The sequence below is a fragment of the Condylura cristata genome, unplaced genomic scaffold (assembly GCF_000260355.1).
Source record: "Condylura cristata isolate star-nosed mole 26May11 unplaced genomic scaffold, ConCri1.0 scaffold00001, whole genome shotgun sequence".
Lineage (NCBI taxonomy): Eukaryota > Metazoa > Chordata > Mammalia > Eulipotyphla > Talpidae > Condylura > Condylura cristata.
Window position 1 is genome coordinate 5,222,264 of NW_004567102.1, and position 25,604 is coordinate 5,247,867.

General features: G+C 37.5%; 1 protein-coding gene across 2 annotated transcripts in view; it reads left to right on the plus strand.

The window, feature by feature from the left end:
• Positions 1 to 6: 6 nt before the first annotated feature.
• Positions 7 to 25,604, plus strand: part of ZFAND3 (zinc finger, AN1-type domain 3) — a 277,403-nt gene continuing 251,805 nt past the window's right edge. For both annotated transcript variants that reach the window (XM_004673440.2, XM_012722425.1), the window contains exon 1: positions 7 to 87. In XM_004673440.2, the coding sequence (XP_004673497.1) occupies positions 17 to 87 (71 nt within the window). In that variant the 5' untranslated portion in view covers positions 7 to 16. The remainder of the gene's footprint in view (positions 88 to 25,604) is intronic.

The window sequence follows — 25,604 nt, forward strand, 5'->3', positions numbered from 1 at the left end:
GCCGCCGCCGAGCACCATGGGAGACGCCGGGAGCGAGCGCAGCAAAGCGCCCAGCCTGCCGCCTCGCTGTCCCTGCGGCTTCTGGGGGTAAGTGTCCGGCTGGGTGGCGGGGTGAAGGTGGGGGGCGCGGGCGTCGGGGCTGCCGGGGCAGGCCTCTGGGCCCGGGGAGGCCGGAACCCTGGGGGCTGGGCCCTAGCCAGGCCTACGGGGAGGGAGCTGGGGCCGCGTCCCGGGGAGGGGCTCGGGGTGGAGAGCGGGGGGTGGGCTGAGAAGGCCCTGGCGGGGTGTGCTGCCACCCTCTGGGACTCGCCTGCCTGGGACTCGGGCCAACAGGGTCCGCCCAGGCCGCTGGGGAGGGGGTAGGGCAGGGCTGCGGAGAGGGCTGAGGGGGCGGCGTTGGCACCTCCGGGTGGAGCCGGGTGCCCCCTTTGGCAAGTGGAGGCCAGCCCTTTCTCCCCGCCCCCATCAGCCCCTTGGCCCGAGTTGATGCCCAGGCACCAGGAGGGTATTTCCTCTGACTTTTTCACCTCCCCTCCTCCCTGTCCCCGGAGACTTGCATCATCACTTCCTAAATTATATCCCAGTGCCCCATTTGCTTTTAGGAAGCTGTCTGCAAGTCACCCATTTTCAAAAATCGAGTCCAGAACCCAGACTGCGCTAAAGTTACAGGGGCTGCTGAGGGTCTCACCTTTATTTAAAACATGACTCAGAGGATCTGTAAAATTTCCTTGTCAAAATAATTCACATCAGTCTGACTTGGGAACATGGGAGCAAATTCGCTTGGCCCAAATTCCCTTCCTCGTTTTTTTTTTTTTTTCTTTTTTCTTTAAATGGTAAAAATAACCACATTGGCCAGCTTATATTATTACTTGGCCATCCTGTGTTAGCGTGAAAATATATGTGGTGGGATATCAACGTTCCCACCTATAGTTAGAGTTTAAATTCTCCTTGTAACACTTTGAGCTCCATGGATTACCAGCCCTCTTACTTAACAGGTGTTGTGGTATGACTGTGATATATTGTAAGGAACCGAAACCGGGGACTTTGAAGGCCAACTTTCCTGAGCGATCCTTTTATTTTTCCTTTCCAAAGCTAGTAAGAGGCAGTAAGTAAATGATTACTTCTAGTGAGCACATCTTGAGAAGATGTACTGAAATATTTTATCTTTGTTATTTCCCATATCTTATTAAAGGTTAATGTAGATTCTCTTCTGTGGTTTGAGAGTTAAAAAGATCAGAAGGCGCATCTTAATGTAGATTTCTGTGGAATTTGTTAAATCCTAAAGTTATGATGAAGACTTTGAGTCTCAGTTTCTCAGTCTTCTGACTTTTCCTCAGAAGTTTTCTGGTGGAAGGACATTAGTTAAAAATAAGGTACAGCATTACTAGAAGTTCTGAAGATGTGGAGATATTTTAGGTTTTGGAGTATTCTTTGTGACAACCTAATACCTACAAGAATCTTAGGAGGTAGGAAAACATCTATTTATAGAAGGGGGAAACTGAGGTTCAGCCAGGTGGGTAAGTCATCCTTGCATATAGTTAGTTTAGGGTAGAGCCAGTAAGCCCTTCAGAGGGCTTAGTACCATCACACCTATGACAGTCTGCTGTCCTGAAAAAGTCTGGTGTCAGCTTCAAGTTGTAAGTCATTTTAAGAAGAATGTGGCTCTAAAAAAGGTAGCTGCCAGTGGCAACTGATGCCCAGGATGGATCAGAGGTTTGTATCTTTGCAACATGTTTATGTTCCTGGGATGGTTATCTTGGGGGGAACTCTTTTGAAAGACTTATCAAGACTTAGGAACTAAGGAAATGGCGTAGTAGTCTTTCTACATTTAGCTCATAGAATTCTGAGTATGCTACGAGAGCTTGGTGGTAGCAGAAGGAATAGTTAACTGATGTTATAGTTGACCAAAACAGCCAAAGCTTCGTTTTTGATACTTTAAGGCTGGTCCTTTATATGAACTATAATTTTGCCTACAATGGGACTAGTTTTTATGTTGAAAAATGTTCCTTTAAATATGTAATGTTGTAACCTTCCAAAAGGTGTTTGTAGGCTTGTGTAGTTCACATTTTGTACAGATGTTTCATTACTGCCTACTTTCCATCGTATAACTGACTTTGAACATGTTTTCCTTATTGCACCAGCTATATCCAAATCGTTAAGTAAACTTAGAATATATTCAACAAATATTTGAGTGCATCTGATATATTGGTATACAAGGGGGCACTAGGAATAGGAGACGAGAAGTAAAGGGACAGTTACAATTAAGGGTTCTAGGGTTGGTGCAGGGGTTTAATGGAAGGGAGGGTTCCTATTCAAGATGAGGTAAAGGTAGCTTGGAAGAAGTGATATCAGAGAGAATGGAAAATGATAAAAGGAAAGGAGCCTTTCAGGCAGAGGAAATAGCACAGGTAAAAGGCTTCCGTGAGACAGTGTGAGAGTGAACTCCTAAGAGTGAGCAAAGCACATTTGAGCCACCGAAAGTTCATTGGAGTCAGTTGCTAGATTGTAAAAGGGCATCATCAGCTAGCGATGAGGTTGAGTTTGTGAGAGCAGTTTGATGGCTCTCAGGGCCCCACTGGTAATGGTGAGGACTTTGTACTTTTATAACTGAGGGCATTGGAAGCTTTTGAAGAACTTTGAGCAGATATTGACTTGATTTTATTAAAGATTATTGGGTGATTTTGAAAGTGGCCTGGGTGTGTGGGTATAGTGGTGTGTGTCTGTATGAATGTAGTATCATTATTTTTGTGGGGTGTTGCCCAGTTCAGAGCTACAGAAAGCTTTTTAGGAGTAATCCAGACCAGCAAAGATGTGAATGCCACTAGGGAGTATCTTTTTTTTTTTGCCTTGTCTCAAAAAACAAAGGTGTGTGTGTTCTTTAGAAGTTGCTGTCAGCGTTGCACTCTGGCAGCTCTAGGATTGTAAAGTCAGCTCATCTGGGCCCATATTGCCCTTTGCAGAGAAGTTTCAGCAAAGTATTCTGGCACCAGCAGACTACAGGCTGTTTCTTCAGGATTACTCTTCTCTACAGTGACTTAAAGCTGTAGGACTTGTTGCTAGGATTATCCAGTTAGGATAGCAATCATTGGGTTTGGCTATATAGAAGAGCTTTCTTGGGGGAACAGCATTAGAATGGAGAATGCCAAGGGGAGCATACAATGCAAATGTGTTAGTGCTTAGAACACATCAAATTTCTAGTTTCTCTCTTCTTGGTTTATATTATGTAATTATATGGAAGTTATTAAGTTATTGTGTTATTGAGAGATAATCACTGGGAAACCTTTCTACTTAGGAATTCTTGAAAATGTACCTACTTAAAGGTTTGGAATTGTTTGTGTATAGGACAGTGTTTTTAGGACTGATTATAATTTTGAGTTTGTTCCTGAGATATGGACTTAAAAATTTTAGTGAAATAGGAAGTTCTTGACTCCGTTATTCATTAATCATTCAGATACACGTTCTAGTTTATAATTGTCAGATCTGAAAGTTAATTGATATCCTTTCTTTAGTTGAAATAGATGTATATACAGAAGCACTTTTATGCCATATAGACTCAAGTGATATTAGTTAAAGCGATATTTGAAATTGATTAGATTTAAAATGTACTAAGGAAAAGATTCTACACAAATGTTTTTGAACCCACAACTATGGGATTGAGTCGTATGCTCTGTTAACCGACCCAGTCAGGCAATGACAGAGGTACAAACTTAGAATATCATACAGAAGGCAGGAAGAAGAAAATACGAATATGTCAACTATGTTATGGGATCATAGAAAAGATAATTAGGATGATGATGGACTTTTTTTATACTTCTGTATAAAATTCAGCTATTATTAATATTTTGTTTTCACAATTGGAGATTATTGCAATAAATTTTATAGAATCCTTGGGAAGTACTGTATCTTTAAACTTCTACTGAAGTTTAAAGTATAGTAGACATAAATGTTTAGTCTGTTATTAGGGAGTAATGGAATAGTGAAATGTGGACTTTATTAGGTAAACTGTTCATTGTTTTGATTTAAAGTCAGCTTTTTCTAATGAGTACCAAAGAAAATGGGTGTTTTCTCTAGGGAAGTAAATTTTATTAGTATTTCTTTTTTTGATGATCTGTTGAAGCATTTTACTTAGCAACTAGGTTTGCTGGTTATAGATATATTTTAGCTAAGATGGATTTAGGCAGAGTTAGAGTAGTCTTAGAAAATAAATTCCACTACTGGAATGATAACCTATAGAACGTTGTTTAAACATATAATGTGGCTTATTTTATTCCCTTTTGCTGTTGGCAATCACAACGACTGACTAGCTGAAATAGAATTTCCCCCTCTCTCTTTTTCTCCCCACTGAGTTCAGGCTTTGGGAATTGATGTAGAATTCTGTTTCTGTCACTTTGAGTTGTCCAGTCAGTGCTCTTGGCACCTTGGTGTGTGTGACCCTACACTGGTTTTGATTCTTCAGTCTCATTGCTACAGTTGGAGCATATTGCCACATACTTCAACTAACTTGGGCTTTCAAGTTGTTGTGAATACAACATGTATCTTTAGAACATCAGTAGAATGTTCATTCCAGTGATGTCACTAATTATCCCTTATTATAAAACCTCTTTAAACATTCCCTTAAAAACAGTTTGTACAGTTTTACTGTGCATCTTTGAGTGTTGTGTGCAACTGAAGATACCACATGTTCTAAATGAAGTATTCACTGTCAGTATGTTTACCTAGTTGTCCCATTTTCATGATTACATTTGGTATATCCAGAAAACATAAAATTTGACCCTTTGATGTGATGGAACACAGGGAAATAGATTTTAAAAATAGTTTTTTTTTTTACATTGGTTTGAGATAATTGCTTTTTTTGAGTTAGAAGATAGCATACAGAAAGAACATAAAATTTTCCATATTCTTCCCACTTAAGGGGATGAGAAATAATATAGTTTGAATTTTTTATTATGTCATAAGGAGGTTGAGTCTGCCAAGTGATGCAGATTTTGAAATCCTACAACAGTCATAGATCAAGATTGAGGTTAAACATTTTTCCTCTTTGAAGAAAGGATCTGGAGAAAGCCACATGTAGTAAATGGCCCAACACTTACATAATTTTAATGAAATACTTAAGAAATATTACAGATTCTAACTCTTTGGATGTTCTGAAACTTTCTGTCACAGTGGTTTTGCAAAAGAGGGCCTTTCATTCCAACTGGGTGGATGGCACTGATGTCACTCATTTTACTAGGGGCTTTGAGAAACCGGCTGATCCTGTTGTGGGCTGGGTACCTTTATAACAAGATTGTGCTGCTGAATGAGATATTTGGACATAAGAAATTTCCTATATGTATTTAATGTAGAACAGGTTAAGCAGTTTTACTTCACCATGTTTAGTAACCAGAATCTAAGACCATATCCTAGAATTGTGTTCATTAAGGTAACGACTAGCTATGTGTAATAATTTAAATTCATAGTAATTAACATTAAGTAAAATAACATTAAGTAAAATAACTCAGTTCTTCAGTCATACTAATTACATTTTAAATACTAGCTTAATAGGTAATAGCTACTCTATTAAGAAGCACAGATAAAGAACACTCCATCCTCCCAGAAAGTTTTTTCAAAAAGTGCCATTCCAGAATATTGATAGGTAGCCAGCATTTTCAAGCCTATTTTCTCGACCGCCACCCCCCCAGTAGCTTTTGAGATATAGTTGACACTTAAACCTATTTTCTATGAGTTCTCCAGATCTCTGGTTTCTTATATTCTGAAAATGAGGGGCTTGTTTAATTTAGCTGTAAGTTTCTTTACTGCTCTAGCAAATTTAATTACATCGGGGAAGCATTGCTATTGTTAGTCCACATTACTGGGAAATACTCCTTTGATCCGTTTTGGGAATTAAAATTTCAGTATAAATTAGAATATAATTTGAACATTATTTCTCCTGTTAGTTTTGTGTCAATCATCATTGCTCTTAGCCCTACATCAGAGGTTTGTATAGGGAGTTGTTGAAACAAAAGATTTTTCTCTTTAGTGTGATTTTTTTTTTTTAAGGTATTCACCTTTTGTAGAGGAATAATACTTGTTTTCACAAATGCTAATCTCATGACAGTTCTTGGTATATGATTAGGGATTTGTGCACTGGATTTTCTAGTTATTTCAAGTTCCTATATACATAAGACTATATTGGATTATATAACAGCATTGGCAAAAGCCAAGTGGTAATAATCAGGTTGAGATAATGGCACAAAATGAATGAAAAGGTCTTGTCATATTTGAGGGTAGGGGACAGTGCTGCAAACAGTGTTGGATATCTGAAACTGTGACTATAACTGTTAACCAGAGACACGACAAATGCAGTAAGGAGGAGGATGCAGGACTAGCTAACTGCAAGTAGTCATCTGTACCAGATGTCCTGTATCATAGGCAGGCAGGCGTAGTTTTGTGTGAGGGCAGAAGAATATAGTGGGAGAGGTCATTGGTGTATTTTGTTGCTACTCTGACTTGGGGGTTTAGAGAAAGGGAGGGCTTATTCCATATCAGCATTTTGGGTTTCCAGTTTGTGAATAGTCTCTTTAGCCTCATTGTTGTCTAAGTGACCTGGCAAAGAGAGTTCTTGGGAATGATGTACTTGGGAAATTTTCTGCTAAAGTGGGGTTTTGTGGAATAACAGTTGGTGATTTCTTATCTATTTGGATTCTTATATATCGGCAAGTTGGTGTGCACAATAATCATACTTTGAGCCACTGACTACTAAAAAGTATTACAAATAACTCATTTTGCAGCCAGGTTTTGATTTTTTCTAACAGTATGAGGAGGCCTCTAGTTTATGGTTACTAAAATGAGTAGGGGCAGGAATTTGGGAAAAACAGTTTGGTTGGAGGATTTAGCTGATCATATCTGTGGCTTTCAGATTCTCTACCTATTTCAGGTCATTTTTCATCTTTCAGCCCTTTCTAGGATATGGATAGATGTGTTGACAAAGTTACCTGAAAGAATTTTTTTTTTTTTTTGGTGGGAAGGACTTACTGAATGAGTTACAAACTAGACTCAATAATACAATCATTCTTAAACTGGCCAGAAGCATATTAATTAACCAGCAAGAAATAATAAACTGAAGGGTGAGAGAAGGTGTGGTATATTTCATGTGAGTTGTTTCTGGAGATTTATGATTACTTGGTCTGTGCCTGGAGAAGCATGAATGGTGCTCTTCATTTTCTTCAGATGTTATTGAAATCCAGAAAACCAGGTTTTTCAGGTCTTGTGTTTGCACATGAAACTTTGCATGTGTATATAAAGTTTTCACTTTATACACTTTTATCTAGTTTGCCTTTCCCTCTTAATATAATACAGAGGTGTGCTATTCATCTTTAAAAATTAAGGGGTATTTCTTAGACACTGGTTCACAAAAATGTTTGCTTAGAGGAACTTTTATTCTCTTTATTGATTGAAGAGCCTTGTTGATGGAATCTTTGAGCTATAGTCTCTGTTTCTCTGCATAGGTCACCGTTAATTAGCTCTCTCTCTCATCTTTTTTCTACTTATCCCTACATCCCATACTATAGCATGTCTGAGATGTATTTAAAAATGTGCATTTGTTAATATGTATCAGGCAATATTAAGGTGCATTTCTGTCACTAAATTGACACCCAGTTTTTCTTTTAAGGATTTATTTATTTATGCATGCAGAACTGGGGTACAGTCCAGAGGAACGGGCGGTGAGAGGATTCACCAGAGACAGAGTGGGGAGCAGAACAGGCTGATCGATGGAGTACACTCTTGCGCAGCAGGAGGGTCAGGAGAGGTCTGCTGCGCCATGTGGGTCACCACCTGGGCAAGTGGGTATCAAACTCATGCTGAAGTGGCTTTAGCTTCTTAGTGCTGTGCTTTAACCCGCTGCGCCACCAAGGGAGGGCCCGACACCCAGTTTTGAGTGAAAACACATTGTATAGTTACTAGGGTTTCTTTAGAGATTTATGATTTCAATGATGTCAGTATGGATTGAGAAAATAGCCTCAGAAAATAGAGATATACATGTCTAACCATAGCATTATGTAACCTTTGATTTTAAATTAATTGACTAGTTAGATTTATCCCATAATTGGTTAGGTTTACTTAAATAGTTTCCATTGTAGATTCACTGCATACAGTAGTGTACTACATACAGTGTTTTCCTGTGGAGTTAAGGACAGAAATTTTTTTTTTTAAAGATTTATTTATTCATACAGAACTGGGGTACAGGCCAGAGATGCGGAGGGTGAGAGGATTCACCAGGGACAAAGTGGGGAGCAGAACGGGCAGACCGACGAAGGTACACTGCTGAGGGGAGCAGTGGGTGGGTCAGGAGAGGTCTGCCACGCCATGTGGATCTCCTCCGGGGCAGTCGGGGATCGAACTCATGTGGAAGTGGCTTAAGCTTCTTACTGCAGTGCTTTAACCTGCTGCGCCACCAGGGAGGGCCCAAGGACAGAGAATTTTACTGTTGGTTTTGTTTTAAACCTGGGGTACAGAAAAGTCACTGGGTAGACCTGTATTAAATACCAGATTTGTAGGTGAGTTGAAGTAGTAAGGAAAAAATAAGTAGTTATGGGAAGACTAGAGCCTGATGGGGAAGGGGATGAGGAAATGTGAGGGGAGGAGGGGTAATGGTAATTGACAAAGAAGACTCCTTATGGTCACCTCTTTTAATCAGAACTTAAGAGGTGGGCACATCTGTAAGGACTAGAGAAACTAATGTGAACAGGTAGTGATGGACTTGAAAACATTCTTTTATTGAACTGTAGGATATGAGTTCCCAGGGATCTAAAGATCGTAGTACGAAAGCTGTGGTGTAAATTCCAAACTAAAAGCCAGTGGAAATGGCAGCAGCTTTCAGCAGAACTGGTGTTTTATTTGTTAGAACCCTTTGGGCTTGCTCTTTTATATCTCAAAGTATGTTATCATCCAGTTAAAGGATGGTGTTTCAAGGTGTCTTTGCAGCAGGCTATGGGGACTCAATCTTACTTTCTTTCCTTTACTGGTATTACCACATTATTATATTATCATAACCAACTCCTTTCCTTAGTTTTTCTCCTTTCAACCCCCAAACCTGATGGAAAGTTCAACAAAGTTTTGCTTATCTTATGTTTTACTTGCTCTTAATGAAAAAACAATTCTTACAAACTCTCTCTTAAAAGATTTTATAACTATGCGAAAAGTGCCATTAAATCTTAAAAAAATTAGTAGTAGGATCACCTGAGGAATACAGCCTTTCATTTGCTGAAAGGCTAGTTAGTCCCCTTTCCACCTAACCCCTGGCTCTTTCAAAACACCTCCAAGGTCATGCTGATCTTTTATGTCCAGAAAGCCAGCTGAGCTCAGGTCACTAGGCTTGAACTTTGTAACCAAAGACCTGAATTTAAAACAGACTTTTATAACTTTTTGCTCAACTCTGGGCACTTTACTTTTTGCTTCTGTATCTTTAAAAAAGGCATTCTTAGAGTTGCTTTGAGGTATAGTGATCTCTAATTCCAGGCAAGCCTTTGGCACAATGTCTGACCATGTTAGTAATTACATTTATTAAGGGAAAAATTCCCAGCCTTGAATGAGGGAGCATTGGTGGCAGATTAATAGATGCAAAACTATCTTGCTTCAGCTGGGCAAATTGCATTTATGGTAATCTCCAGACCAGTGCCACCTAGTTAGTTGATGAGCTTTCTGACCAGCTCTTGACCAATTTGGCTGTGTTCCCTAAGCAGTCCCTTGTATTCAGTAAGTATTTGTGAAACACTGTTGTATATCTTGAGCTCTGGTAGGCATGATATTCCCTAAGAAACACTCATTGTCTAGAAAGGGAGGCAGACCAATAAACCGACAAACCACCACATGTAAAGTGCTGTGGAACTCACCACAGTATAGTGAGAATAGTGACTGGGCATGAGTGGAGTGGAGGAGGGGTGGGAGGGCCTCTCTAAGGATGCTTAAGCTGGGTATACATGATAAGCAGGAGTTAATCACTGGAAGATGATGAGGAAGGGCTTTGGGGGAGGGTGAGAGGGACAACTTGTGTAAAGGCAGAGAGATGTGAGGAAGCACTGAAATCAGAGAATTATATACAGGTCAGTTTGTGAGCTACAGTGTATGGCAGGAAGCAAAATGAACCTGGGAAGATGAACGTCAGCCAATTATGAGTGTACTTGATTTGCCATGCTGTTGAGTTTAGATTTTATCCTGGAAGCAGTTGAGACCATTTAAGGCTTTTAAACATGGATAACAGATGATATTTATGTTTCAAAAAATTTGCTCTTGGCAGCAGGAGAACTGGAGGATATAAGCTTCGAAGCACAACTCACTTAGACCATTTAAACTTTTTTGGGTCATGGATCACTTTGGCAATATGGTGAAACCTTTGGACCCCTTGAATAATGTAAAAAATTATTTATGCATCTCTGAAAGTGCCTGTGACTATGGAGGGAACCAATTTGATTTGTTGATCAGTACCCTTTTACCCATGTACTATGGGGTCTGTGGACTGCAGAAAAACAACCCTGAGGTTGTGGATGCTCTAGTAGATGAATTGAGAATTCATGTAGATGAAACCTGTGTACTTTAGTTCATTCAGGCTGCTTTAACAAAATACCACAGATTAGGTGGCTTATAAATAAAAATTTCTGTCAGAGAAATTGGAGGTTGGAGGTCCATGTGCAATGGTGCTGACAGTTCAGTATCTGGTGAGAGCAAGCTTCCTCTTTGATGCAGTCTTCTTATTGTAACCTCACCTGATAGAAGGAATATAAGGGACTGCTCTCCATCCTTCTATAAAAGCCTCATCCCATTTACAAAGTCTTTGGGGGAGGGGGAGGCACAGGCATTTCAGTCCATAGCACTAAAGCAATGAGGACTGAAGAAGACTGAAGATGAGGTGGGCTGGACTGTAAGAGTAGAGACAGATTGGATGGGGAGGAGAGGAGGGAGAGTGGCAGGGATGGAGGTAGAGAAGAGAGGAACAGTAGGATTCCTGACTTGGGCAACTGGGTGAAAGATGGTGTTAGTCACATGTGATGGTTATAGAGGTTCTGCTTACAAACAGGTTAGATTTTGAAAGGTTGTTTGTGAGTCCACTTATTCCTAAATCCAGAGTGAAATGGTAGAGGTGACCAGTATACCATCTGTTAAGGTATGCAGAGTTTTGTTTGGTAGAACAAAGTTTATTTTCTGTGAATTCTTTAGTTGAAGTGATTATATCTGCCAGAAGATGAGTATAGATTGTAGGAAGGAGATGATTAGTTTGGACAGTTTGTGTATTTTGTGAATTAGGTAGTATGTCATTGTACTTCTCATTTTCTAATATAAACTTAATTGAAGTACAATATACATAGTGAAAATGCATAACTCTTAAGTGTATAACAAAATGATTTTTCACAAGGTGAATATACTTATATAACTAACACTTGTATTATGAAGTAGCATTTTTAAAAAAAGACTTATTTATTTATGCTTACAGAACTGGGGTATAAGCCAGAGGTGAAGGGGAAGTGAGAAGATTCACCAGACAGACTAGGGAGCAGAACAGGCAGAAGGGTGAAGTACACTGCTGAGGGAAGCAGTGGGCAAGACAGGAGAGGTCTGTTGGTCCATGTGGATCACCTCTGGGGCCAGGTATCGAACCTGCACTGAAGCAGCTGCAACTAGCTTGCAGTGCTGTGTCTTAACCTGTTGTGCCACCAAGGAGGGCCCAAGAAATAACATTTCTTAATGCAAAAGAAATAGTCCCCAAGAAGCCCCTCTTGTCCTCTTCCAGTTATTACCTGCTTCTTCTAAAGGGTAATCTCTGTTCTGACTTTAAACATCATAGATTATCTTAAATTCGTTTTCTTCTTAGAACTTTTTAAATATGCATTTTGAGTAATTAAAAAGGACTTTTTTTTTTCTTTAAATGATTGCTTTTACAAATTCACAGCAAAGTTAAGCAGGGGGCTTACAGAGTTACCATACAGTCTTGGTTCCCAGAGATGCACAGCCTCTCCCTCACTATCATCATTCCCCACCAGTGGTGCATTTGCTCTTGTCACTGAACCTGCATTGTCACACTAAGTCCATAGTTTACATTAGGGTTCCCTCCTGATTGTTAAATGTTCTGTTGGTTTGATGAATATATGATGATACTTACCCACCATTACAGTAACATACAGAATAGTTCATGGTCCTCAAATCCTCTATGCTTTGCCTGTTCATATCCTTATGCTCCCTCCTCCAGCAGTCACTGATTTTTGTTTTTTTTGCTGTAGCCATTGTTTTACCTTTTCCAAGATGTCATATAGTTTGATGTCATAATTAGACTATGTACTCTTTCAGATTGATGACTTTCACTGAGTGATATACATCCACTATTTCTCCATGTCATTTCATGGCATGATTGTTCACTTTTCTTTAATGATGAATGCTATTTCTTTGTTTTGATGTTCCACATTTTATACATCTACTGAATAATATATTGGTTGCTTCCAAGTTTTGACAGTTATGAATAAAACTCATAAGCAGTCATATACCAGCTATTTGTGTGAACCTAAGTTTTCAGCTTGGCCCATACCAAGTAGTCTAATTGCTGGATTGTATGATGAGTTGTATTCAAGTTTGTAAGAAATTGCCAAACTATTCCAAAGTAGTGGTACCATTTTTGCATTACTACCATTAAACACTGAATGAGTTCCTGTTGCTTCACATCCTTACCAGTGTTTGGTGTTTTCAGTGTTTTGCCATTCTAAATGGTATGTAGTAGTATCTTGTTTTAATTTGCAATTCTTTAATGATGTATGAAGTTGAGAATCTTTTCAGATGTTTATTTAGCATTTGTGTATCTTTTTGGTAAGATGTTTCTTCTGGCCTTTTGCTTATTTTCTTCCCCTTTGACTTTTGCTTAACTTTTTTAATCAAGATTTTTTTTTTTAAACTGTTTTAAGAATTCTTTTATAATCATGTAATCATCAACTGTGTCTTTTGCAAATATTTTCTCCCAGTCTCTGGTTTGTCTTCTCATTTTATTAAGTTTGATGAATATTTTTTGTACAATTTGGTGGCTTTTTTCTATGTGCTACATTTGTAGACTGCCACCCACCCAAATTAACATATACTTAGTCTATTTCCATCACTCTAAAGGAGGCCCTTGTGGCCTACTCCACAAGTTGATAACTTCAGCCTATTCTAATCTTTTATCGTCACTATAGATAAGTTTTGCCCGTTTTGAATTTTATGGAAGGGATTATGTCATCTTTACTCTTTGTGTTTGAGTTCTTTCCCTTAGCATTATGACTTTCAGATTCATCTGTACTTGTAAGGAGAGGTAATGATATTTTTATTGCTATGTTGTATTTCATTGTACAACAGTATAAATTATCCATTCTACTTTTTAGTGTTTTCTGATATTGGAGTATTATGAATAATGCTGCAGTGCAGTAGAAATGTTGGTTTATAAGGAGTATGTATACATTTAGACTTGGTAGAGAACTGGTGGTTTTCTAAAGTGGTAGTTAGTTTATATTCTAAGAGCATGTAAGAATTTTGTTTATTTCACATCTTTGTTTTTTGATACTGCCTTTCATTTCAGTGATATACGGAATTACTGCATTATTGTTTTCATTTGTGTTCCTTGGTGACTGTTGAAATCAAGCGCCTTTCTTTACTTGCCACCTGACTAAACTTTGTTGTGAAGTGCCTGCTTATACTTTCTGCTCATTTTCCTGTTGGCTTGTCTGCATTTTTCCACATTTTAGGAGTTCATTGTGTATTCTGATTATGAGCCTTTTTTTTTTTAACTTAGCAGGTCAATATACCTGTATATTTTGCAACTTCTTTTAATTCCTTTTTGATTAGAAATGTGTTCATTTGTTAAACAACACAAATGAGTATATAGTGAAAGATGTTTCCCCCTCTACTATGCTGTTTCTTGAGTACGTATCCTTCTGTAAGTTTCCTGCCACACACTGAATTTATGGTTTTCAGTATGTAAGTACTGCACTTCTTTTGTTATCTATTAATTTCTTTCTGTACTATTATAAGTGGAATTGTTTTCTTATTTTCATTTGCAACTTCTTAGAAATACAATTGATTTTTGTGTCTTGATTTTGAATTTGGGCATTTGCAAATAGTTTTCCTTTCCAATCTGGATGCTTTTTGTTTATTTTTTTGCTTAATTGCCTAGGTTAGAAATCTAATGCAGGTTCAATAGAAATGATGAGAGTAGGTATTCTCTTGTTCTAGGTTTTAGGGGGAAAGCTTTTAGTCTTTCACCATTAATTAATGAAGTTTGCTGTGTAAATATTGTTAGCTTTTTTCGTAAATTCTCTTATCAAGTTGAAGAAGTTACTTTTATCCTTAGTTGTTTTTCATAAAGCGATGTTAAATTTGCTCAAATAAATTTGCTCAAATATTTTTTCTGTGTCTTTTGAGATTGTTAAACGATTTTGTCCTCCAGTTTAGCAGTATATAACTATTACTTTTGTTGACTTTCAGATGCCAAACCAGTCTTGCATTTTGAGATAAATCCTACTTACTGTACTAGTGTATGTCTTTTTATTTGTTACTGGATTTGGTATATATAATATTTTACTGAGGATTTTTGTGTATATTTATAGGAGGGTTATTTTCCAGTTTTCTTTTCTCCCTTTTTACCCCATGTCTTTGTCTTATTTTGGTATCAGGGTACTACTGACTTCATTGGCTAAGTTGGGAAGTGTTCTTCCCATTTCGGGGGGAGGAGGGAAGAATTTGGTATTAACTTTACTTTAAATGTTTGATAGAATTTATCATTGAAACTACCTGTGCCTGGACTTTTTCTTTTCCTTATTTAAAGATTTATTCATTTATGCATACAAGAGCCTGTGTGTAGGCCAGAGGTGGGGGGTGTGGTGAGAGGATTCACCAGAGACAGAGAAGGGTGAAGAACAGGCAGATGTACTGAAGTATACTGCTGAGGGGAGCAGCGGGCAGGATAGGAAAGGTCTGTTGCACCATGTGTGCTTGCTCCCTGGCCAGGATTAAATTCATTCTGTGGTGGCTGATGTTAACTTGATAGTGCTGTCTCTAACCCCTGTACCACAGGGATGCCCTGGGGTTTTTCTTTGTGGAGAGTTCTTAAATTACTAGCTAAATCTCCTTTCCTATTTTTTCTTGCCATTTTCACTAGTGTGTGAAATTTGTCCATTTCATTAGTCATATAACATTGGTAGTGACATCTTCATTTTTATTCTTGAGTTTGGTAATTCTAGTCAACTCTGTTTTTCTTGAGCAGTCCAGGTGAAGGTTTGTCAATTTTGTTATCTTTTCAAAGAACCATCTTTGATTTTATTTTTCTATTTCATTTTGTAGCTCAGATATTTAATATTTATTTCCTGTGCTTGCTTTCAGTTCAATATGCTCTTTTTTTTTTGTTTGTTTTGTTTTAAGGTAGAAGGTTAGTTTGATTTGTAATCTTTTTAAACACAGCATTTATGTATAAATGCCTTTAAACACTTCTGTAACTGGATTCTATAGATTTTGGTGTATTTTTGTTTTTTAGAGATTTATTTATTTGTGTATACAGAACTGGGGTACAGGCCAGAGGTGCAAGGGGTGGTGAGAGGCTTCACCAGTGACAGAGTGGGGAGCAGAACAGGCAGACCGAGGAAGTACACTGCTGAAGGGAGCATTGGGCGGGCCAGGAGAGGTCTGCTGTGCCATGTGGATCACTTCCCGGTCTGGGGATCTTAGTGCTGTGCTTTAACCTGCTCCACTACCAGGGAGGGCCCAGATTTTGGTTATGTTTTTATCAGAATTATCTGATTCTCTTCAGTGTTTTTTTTTTTTTTTTCTTTAGGTATTGCCTCAAGTATACATAGTAGCATTAGCTGTTGTCATTTGCAGGATCACTGTTTTCTGTGTGTTATTTTCCTAACCCTAATAGGAATTGTGTGATTGCTAATGTAGTTTTACAGACAAGGAAGCTGAAGCTCAGTCAGTTTTTCAAGGTTTTGCATAGCAGATCAACCCTGATTCTTCATATTGTTTTCATCCCACTTCCACTCTAACCTGCTTGAAAATACTGGAGATAATGTTATAGGGCAACCCAGTTCACATTGTGGGTCCTCACCCATGCACTTAAGATTCAGCTATAGTGCAGATACACACAAAGAGGTCAATAGTGGGTTTATTTATAAGGGAAAAAGAAAAGAAACAACCCAGGGAAAGAGAGATACAAGTTAACTAATGCGTCCTACCAGTTCTACTGACCTGGAACCCCAGTAGCACACCCAAAGTTAATGAAGAACAAACCAACCAGCCACCAGCCTCAAGACCAAGAGAGAGAGAGCCCTCAGCTCAGTGTGTCTGGTTTATACCCAAAGCCACAAAATGGCTGTTTAACTACCTTGGGTCCTAGCAGTACCTACTTTGGTGTTGCTGGGATTTTTAGTTTTGGTGTCTGGAGTGGGGGTGGAGTCAACAAAACCTGTATCTGTAGAGTTCATTCAGGACATCCTTTTCCCCCTAACAATTAGAAGGTTAACTGTATTTTTTCATAATATGCAAGTAGGAACACATACCAAATACCATCCTTTCTTTAATTGAATTGTTTGAGTGTTAAAGGTGCATACCACCTCTCCTTCACAGGGCTTGCCTTTAAATGTGTGTTTTCAGGGAACCCTGTTGAATCAAGAAATCCTTTAGGCAGTTTTTTTAAAAAAGATTTATTTATTTATGCATACAAGAACTGGGGTATAAGGTAGAGGTGCAGGGGCAGTGAAAGGATTCACTAGAGACAGAAAGTGGGGGCAAAACAGGCAGATTGACAAAATACACTGCTGAGGGGAGCAGTGGGGGAGACAGGAGAGGTCTGCTGCACATTGTGGGTCACTTTCCTGACTGGGGATTGAATTCATGCTGAGTTGGCTTCAGCTCTGTCTGCAGTGCTGCACTTTAACCCATTGTGGCACCAGGGAGGGCCCCTAGGCAATGTTTTATATTCAGATTCTGACAAGAAAGAAAATTGTATCCAGTTTGTTAAATCATGTTTTAGATGAACTATGGTACTTATATTTTTGTAGAATTAATTTTTCTACATGTGGGACAAAGGAGAGCCTTTGTTGAACCTTTGAAAAATTGGCCAAAGGAATTACATGCATTTCATACTTTTTGTCAGATTCTTGTTTGCGGGGTTGTATAAAGGATGTATTTGGGTATCCTTTGTAACTTATGATGTTGAGCACGTTACATCTAACTATTGTGGGTCAAGTACTGAATGATGAAGGCCTTGGGATTAACTTTGATCAACCTTTTTTTTTTTTGTTTCCTCTGGCCACAGCGTGTATGGTGATTTTAAACCATGAGCCTGAAATTGTAGACTCAAATTATAACTTCAAAACAAAACTTTATTTTTCCAAATATACTCATTGCAATCTTACAGTGTTCTGTAGATGACCATGTTTTCAAGTTTGTTGCTATTACTTGGTTTGAATAATGTTAAAGTTGTATGGAATCTTATTGCATAGTTGTAGAGATTGTGAAAAAACATTTTCTAAACCAGAATAAGTTTTAATTAAAAACTATAGTTGTTGCACATTTTCTTGGGGACTGTCTGAAATGGATGAGGTAATTTATTTGACAGATAACTACTTGAATTAGGGTCTCTATAATTGCTTAGTAGTGTTACAAATCTTGAATTTGCAAGAGGTATGTAGTAGCACTTTTACAAGGATGCCACTAAGCCATTATACTCAGCAGCCTGTCTCCCCACTTATTTGATGTGTTTTGAATATGGGTAAGACAAAAAGATGGGCAAATTGGATTGGAGTAGTCTTTACTCAGATATTTATGAGTTAACGCTAATCACTGTCAGGTGTTTATACTAGAAGGTTTGCTTAAAGGACCTTCTTCCTTTATGGTAGTCATTTGTTTAAATGATTCTTCCTTTATCTTGTAACACACAGATGGTTTCAGGAGTTTGTTACCAACTTCGACTAAATAATATATTATTCTTGCATTGAACTTTATTTTAAAAATGCTTTCATGTATGTTACATAATTTATCTTTTTTTGGGCAAGCCAGATTTTATCTCTGAATTTTACAGATGAGAAAACCAGCTGCCTTTCATGCATGGCTAGGTAGCTTCACAGGATTGGGGTAATTTTTTTGAGCTATCACTGTCCAAAGTCTGATCCTCTGCTTCCTAAACTGGAAACTATTTTATTGACATACTCCCAAGGTATTTGGGAGGGTGATCCTAAACCTTGGAAAACAAAGTGCTTAAGAAGACCAGAGAGAAAAGGAAGATGAATTATATTAATACGTACAGAGCAAATTATTAGGGTTTACTTAAAAATCTTTAAGATACACTTTGTGACTGTAAAATGCCTTTTATATTTGCCTCAGTCCAGAGCATCCCTGTTGTGATTTCAGGATACCTGAGAAATAGTAGTCATTTTGAAGGTTTTTGGGTGATACAGTAGTTGAACTACAGCAGTAGTGGAGGGAAGTAGCCTTAATTCTTGAATAAGAGTTGAATGGAGAAAAGAATATTTATTTAATATCTAATTTTCTTTTCTACCCTAAAAGTTTGTCTTGAAAAGCTTCATAATACAATTTTAATTTTTTATTAAAAAATAAAAATTAAAATTGTAGCATTTACATACTACTTAGATTCTGTAATGTTTTGCTTTATTTGCTTTTCACACTTGTTTCCTTTGTTTTTATTTTCCAAGTGATTATAGATATTAGTACATTTTACTTTCAAACATTTCAGCATGTGTACTAAAGTTTGGAAGTACAGCTTAAGTATAGTAAAAGACAAATCTTAAGCCAACTGTTTCATGAGTTTCAACAAATGTCTATATCTGTGTAACCCAGAACTCTATCAAGGTATGTATATTATCCTACACACTTTTCTCACTCTACAGAGTTCTACTGTGTCTCTTCTCTATCTAACCCCCTTTTACTCCACAGGTGACCCAGTGTTCTCTAAATTTTTTGTCTGGTGTAGATTAGTTTTTTCTGTTTTGAAAGTCATGTAAGTGAAATCATGGTGTATATCCTTTTGGGTACAATTTCTTTAATTCAGTGTAATGTTTCGGATATTAGCAAAAGTTTTTTATTATTGCACATTTTACAATAGTATTGTGACTGTGTTACAATTTTTGTTTTTCTATTGTTGACAGGCACCCTAATTTGCTTTTTAATAACAACAGTAAAGATATGCAAAGATAAATTATGAGTGACATTCTTACCTGGCAGCAGGAAATGGATTAGAATAGAGTGTAATTTTCTTAGGTACCTATCTATTCCAACATTGCTTTTTCTAGTTGCCTTGATTTAGATACAGGCTGGGAAATAACCTGGCCCCTTGAGTACCCAGTTCTGAATCATCTCATCCATTTCACATTGATTTCTACTAGGGATGAATTAAAAAAATATCTTAATGCCTTTAGCCCACTGTAACTTGACTATTAAGGAGATACTTTTTTTTTATGTGCAAAGGTTTTTTTTTTTTTTAAAGATCTATTTATTTTTATTCATACAGAACTGGAGTATAGGCCAGAGGAGCAGTGGTGGTGAGAGGATTCACTAGAGACAGAGTCGGGAGCAGAACAGGCAGATTGATGAAGTACACTCCTGAGGGGAGTAGCTGGTGAGATAGAGATCTGCTGTGCCATGTGAATCACCTCTGTGGGCGGGTATCGAATTCACACTGAAGTGGCCTGAATTGGCTTTGGCTTGCTTGCAGTGTTGAGTACTAATCAGTTGTGCCACTAGGGAGGACCGGAGACACTTTTTTTTAAACAAAAATGTGTCTGTCTTTACTCATGATCCAATTTTTAAAAATCTTGCTTTTCCCCTAAAGTCAGATGCAGTACTGAGTTTTGTTTTGGAAATTGTGTGGTCTCCTGTAGTTCAAAGACCAGTGTTTGCTTATCGAGTTGATAGTTGAGCCTGTTCTTGTAAATACTGATGAGCATTTTCCCCATAAAACCTTTAGTATATCCAACAGTCATTGGTAAATGGGACACTTCTCCATTTTTCTTCTTGCTCTGACATCCATGTTCCTTTAATATTTCTAAACTTCTGATGATTTATCTACCATTAGTGATCATTGTAGTTTTTCAACAAAAAGAAAAAAGTGATGTGAATGTAATCCAAATGTCAATAGATAGACCTAAGATAGTAAGATGATTTAAGTTTGCATAAAACTGTATATACCATGTTAAAAATAACCCCACACCATTCTTTTCCTTAATTCTCTTCGGGTTGCTCTATATTATTCATGGCTGATCCTTTGATCATTTTTCACTAAGCTGTTTAATCTAAATTTGCTAAACTCTACTTAGTTTTTTTTGTGTTTTTATAAAACTGATTTATTAGTTCATTTGGTATCTTGATTTGTATATCTTTATTATTCAGGAGAGATTAAAGCTACATTGAAGTGTTTGGATTTAGTAAAGGGCAAACTTGAATCTGAGGTTACAGGACTCTAATAATAATGTTTTGAAAGTACTGGCAGTTACAACTTAACTAATTCATAGTTTGTATCCTTTTAGAAAATCTGATAGACTGAGGGTTAGGAAGGGCTTTCAGAAGAATTTACAGATTGCAGTGTGTTACCAACATTTGAAACATGGGAGAACAACCTAAACACAATCCTGTGTTGATTTCAAAACCTTGTAGCTTTCCTGTGGGGTTTCCTTTCCACTTGATTCTTTACTTGGCATCAATAATCAGAACCAGAATGAATGTTGTGAATTTCACCTTTTCCTAGTCTTTCTCTTGATCGAACTTCTTAGGATCAAGGAATTGGTCAAAAGAGAACTGGTTAGAAATGTGGATTGTTTATGAAACTTAACTATTCAGAGGAATCATTTTCTTTCTTTTTCTGACTTGTATCTTTCTGATTTGATTTGCTTCCATGCTTTTACATATACATTCAGCCATCCTGTCAGTTTTCTTGGAGTTAGGAACATGGCAAAGGTCTCTATAGGAGAACACTGTGGAGAGGTAAGTTTGAGTTCTGATATACAAACTCTTACCTAATATTTGAAAGAAGATTAAAGTCATTTTATAGCCCTACTTCCATTACTGGGTACTGTGCTAGTTGATGTGCTGCATTATACAAGAGGGAGGAATGAAAAAAAAAAGCACTGTGTATTTTTTAAAAATAATGTCCATTTTGGGGGCTGATACCATCCTTTATTCTGTGACATCATTACTAAGAATGGCATTTGTTATCACTCTTAATGTATCAAAAAGACACCTAAAAGTTGTTAGGGATACTGTGATTTGCTTTTTTTCTCCCAAAGGAAACAATTTTTTTGAAATTAAAATACTATGTGACTGTGTAAAGCTGTTTGAATTGTATAAAACATAAAGTGAAAGCCGCATGATACTTCCTTATTTCCCTGACACTACTCCAGAGATAACCAGGAAGTATAAAAACATCAGTTGGCTAATTTAAGGAATTTCACTTTTAGAAACTTTATGGAGCTTGATTGTCATTTTTTTTGGGCAGTTTGCATTTCTTAGAAGGAGTTAAGACACTGGTCTTTTTAATGCTCTGATAGTTAATAGCATTTTCTGTCAAAAACATCTCCCAGTAAGTTATAATTCTCAAGTTTTTATTTCCTTTTGTTAAGTGAAACAGCATTTTGACTGTCCAGGTGTTGTAAAAGACCTGAAATACAAAACTGTGATCTGATCGATGTTCTAATTTGTTGCTTAACAAACCAGTCCAAAATGTAGGGTCTTAAAAAGCAATTTGTCATTTCTCACAACTGACAGCTTTAGTTAGAAATGGCATAGCATCATTTCTGCTGTATTCTACTAGTTGAAACAGTTAAAGAATCTGCCCAAATATAGGGGAAGAGGAATTGAACACCATTTTTCATTGAGAAAGGTGGCAAAGAGTTGGGGCCATCTTCAGTATTCTACTGGTATGTGACCATCTAGGGAGGATGTGGTAGCCATTATAGTACACACTTTTATCATTCACTCTTTTTTGTTTAGAAATTTTCTTCTTGGTTAAATTTATCATGCTCAGCGATAGCTGCAAAGTAAACTTTTTTTGTTGTTGACAAAGGGATAAAAATGAACAAAATTTTGTTACCTAAAAGATATTTATTGATACAGATAAAAAAAATACTCTCTAGAAGATTATGAAATTTCCTAGTCCTTCCTCCTCCCAAGGAAGCAATGGGTAGCTTATTCTTTTAAGAACAAACTATTGCATTGCTTTTTCTTTTGGAGAACTGATAACTTACAGAATTTAAGAAAATGGTTTTTGAAATAGGCTGATAATACTGCATGTTTCCTTAAGAGAGCTGAGTGTCAGTCCCCATTCCTTTAGCAGGTTGGTACGCCAGACTTGTCCCTTCCGTGTACTCAGGTTCCTCTAAACATATCATTTCACAGCACCTACTTTTTGTACATGTTTGAGTTCTTTGTAAGTTGGTTCTGTTCTGAGAACATCTCTGTCATCTGTATTACCCCCTTTACCCCTTCCCTCACCCCACCCCACACAGTGCCCCATATGGTACTTTGCTTAAATGAAATATGTTGGATGGACTACATTCTTAGGTGTGCAGTTTCCACAAATGCACGGTGTAGCAGAAACTAGTGACTGTTACAAAAAAAGTGAGATGTTAATACTAAGAAAGTCATCATGTGCCTAATGATGGCAACTGATACTTCTGTAGCACTGTGTATAGTATGTAATACCTTCCATCTAAGTATAATTGTATACGTTTGACTACTTTTGGAGAGTTGCAATGTTTCCTTTGCATAGCAGATGAAGAAAATCTGAAACTCCCTCCAGCTCATTTATCTAGAAAGGGTACAACTCAAATCTAGTAAGTAAGTGTTTGAGGCAGTCCTATTATTTACCCTTGTAAATGTTTTTATTCAGTCAGTCAGCTTTAAGAAGAGTATCTGAAATGTTTTTATTCAGACACTCAGCTTTAAGAAGAAACAGAAAGTCTGAATTTACCAAATAGATTGAAAGATGGTAATAAAATTCTTGGCTTTAACTAAATAAAACTAGCTTCTGGACATTAATATTAATCAGAGATTTAACTTGCAACTTTCTGACTTATACCATTTATTGTCAGTATACTGGATATATTTTAGTACTTTAAAAGAAACAAACTTTCAACATGTAAAGTTATTTGCCCAAATTAACAAGTGATATAAAATCTTATCAGTTAGCTTCATCCTAGACAGAGTACTCTGTCAACACACAGGAAATGATTTCAATGACTGTTTTGTCAATTCTCTGTAGTATGGTACATAATAAGTACCATTCTAGATGCATTGGAGAGAAATTCTATTATCTATTACTTATAAGGATGCCTTAGGGAATGGTACTGCAGATTACTGCCCAGAGCCTAATTAGCCAAAGAACTGAGACTTTGGCTAAACATTTATTTAAACAATAAATGGTTCTGTTTTAAAAATCTTTAGAAAAATATTTCTGTGAAATTATGTGAAAAATTCAAATTTCAGTGTCCATAAATAGTTTCATTGGAATACAGTCATATTCACTTACTTAACTGTTGACTGCTACTTTGAGCTGTAGTGGCAGAATGAAGTAGTGACAGAGATCATGGTTTGAAATGTCAAAAATATTTACAGAAAAGATTTGCCAACTTCTGCTTTAGGGCATTGGTTCTTAATTCTCTGCTGTGGAACTTCAGTTGAGAAAGGCGAAGATTACCAACAAAGCACCTGTTAGGTTGCTGTAGTATTCTTTGTACCTAAGAAGGGGATAGTGTGTTATATCACAACTGTTTTGAGGATTTGAACCTTTCTTTGCTCTTAAGTGTTGCTTAGTTTTGACATTTGAAGCCTGGATTGAACACCTAGGTTTTATACTGTTTCTAATGTGTTGAGTTTGACTATCCATTGAGTTTGACTTTGAAGAGCACTTTTTTTTAAGTGGCGTGCTTTTGCTTTTGAGGAGCTGTTAATTGGCAGTTCCAAACTGGACAGATTGAGGCCATGTAAAGCCTGTAGGTGCCTATCAGGCAGCAGAGAAATTAAAAATCACCTGCTGTCAATGCAATAGAATTTTATTATCATTTTCATTTTTGAGTAAGTGACGGATGATTAGACTTGTGGAGCTGTAGCCCTGGATGGGGAAATTTGGGTAGTGTGCCTGTGTGGAATATTCCTGTTGTTTCTTAGCTTCATCATAAGTTACTCTCTAGCCTTTTTCTTTGGTTAAAGATCATTTCTCTGGTAAATTTTAAATTAGGAAATACAGAAATAGAACTGCTTGAGTTGACACAACTCAAACTAGCCATGAGACTTTTCTACCTGAGAAAATGATTGAGTTTATCAATGAAGATTTGTTTGGAAAAAAGGGAGAGATGTTTTTGCTGCTTTAATACTGGTAGTTTGAGTTATATGAAGTTGAAGATATTTATAGATAGATGTAGGGATAAGAGAACTATTGAGGAAGATGTCAGTTTCATCCTTTAAACTTGTGTTTTGTGTGAAACTTTTGTAATTTTTGATAATGAGGTGCTTTAGCTTCATGGTTTCCTGTAGAAGTAGATCTTTAAGTAAAAAACCAACTCCATGGCTTGACATAAGTTGAGGCATATCAGCCAACAATGTTGTTTTATTTAGGTAATTAAACTGCCTTGCAGATTGAGAGGAATTAGCTCATTTTCTATATATTTTTTAAAGATTTACTTGTTTATTCATACAGAACTGGGGTACAGGCCAGAGGTGCAGGGGCAGTGAGAGGGAGTGGGGAGCAGAACAGGCTGACTAAGTACACTGCTGAGGGGAGCAGTGGGCAGGTCAGGAGAGGTCTGCTGCGCCATGTGGATCACCTCCGGGGCAGGCGGGGATCACACTCATGCTGAAGTGGCTTTAGCTTCTAGTGCTGTGCTTTAACCTGCTACGCCACCAGGAGGGCCTCACTTTCTACATTTTACTGCCATAGCAGCAGAAAGTTGGGAGTGAAGATGGGTGGAGGTGATAGTGCAGGTTGTACCATATCCTAGAGTCAGAGCCCCCCCTTTCAGAGTTGCTCTGTGCTGTTTCTTTTTCTGTCTCCCTTTGGGAGAGGAGGGGATATTAAATGATTTATAAATACTTACTTCCTCCAAATGACTTGCCTCATTTGATTGATGGATTTTGTTTATAACTTCTCCATGTTTAAGATGGTGTTAATAGCAGGAAAATATCTTGAAGGAAAACTACGGATTTATATCTTGATTTTAGTGTCATGTAGAAGGGATTATAATGGTTCTGAGTAAAAATGAATGAGGGCTGGTTAGTGCTTCTGCTGTCTTCCTTCCTACTTCTGATCTAGTGTGTAGTCTGTTCCTCTCTGCCCCCCCCCCCTTGTTGTTGTCTGCTTCAGGCATTTGTAAATGGCAGTGTTATATCTAATAATCAAGGTGAGCCGCGGATCATTACAGAGAACATTGCATTCATGCAGGGCACAACCCCAGTAGGTTTACTACTTAAATAATGGCTTACTACTAGCTTTTGAGTATCTTTATCTAAAAGAGAAGATAGATGAGAATAAATTGTAGGTGATCAACACACTTATTCAGCAGTAGTTGTACAAAAGTATTAACCAGAAGCAAGATTTTTTTTCAATTGAAAAAAGCTGGGTG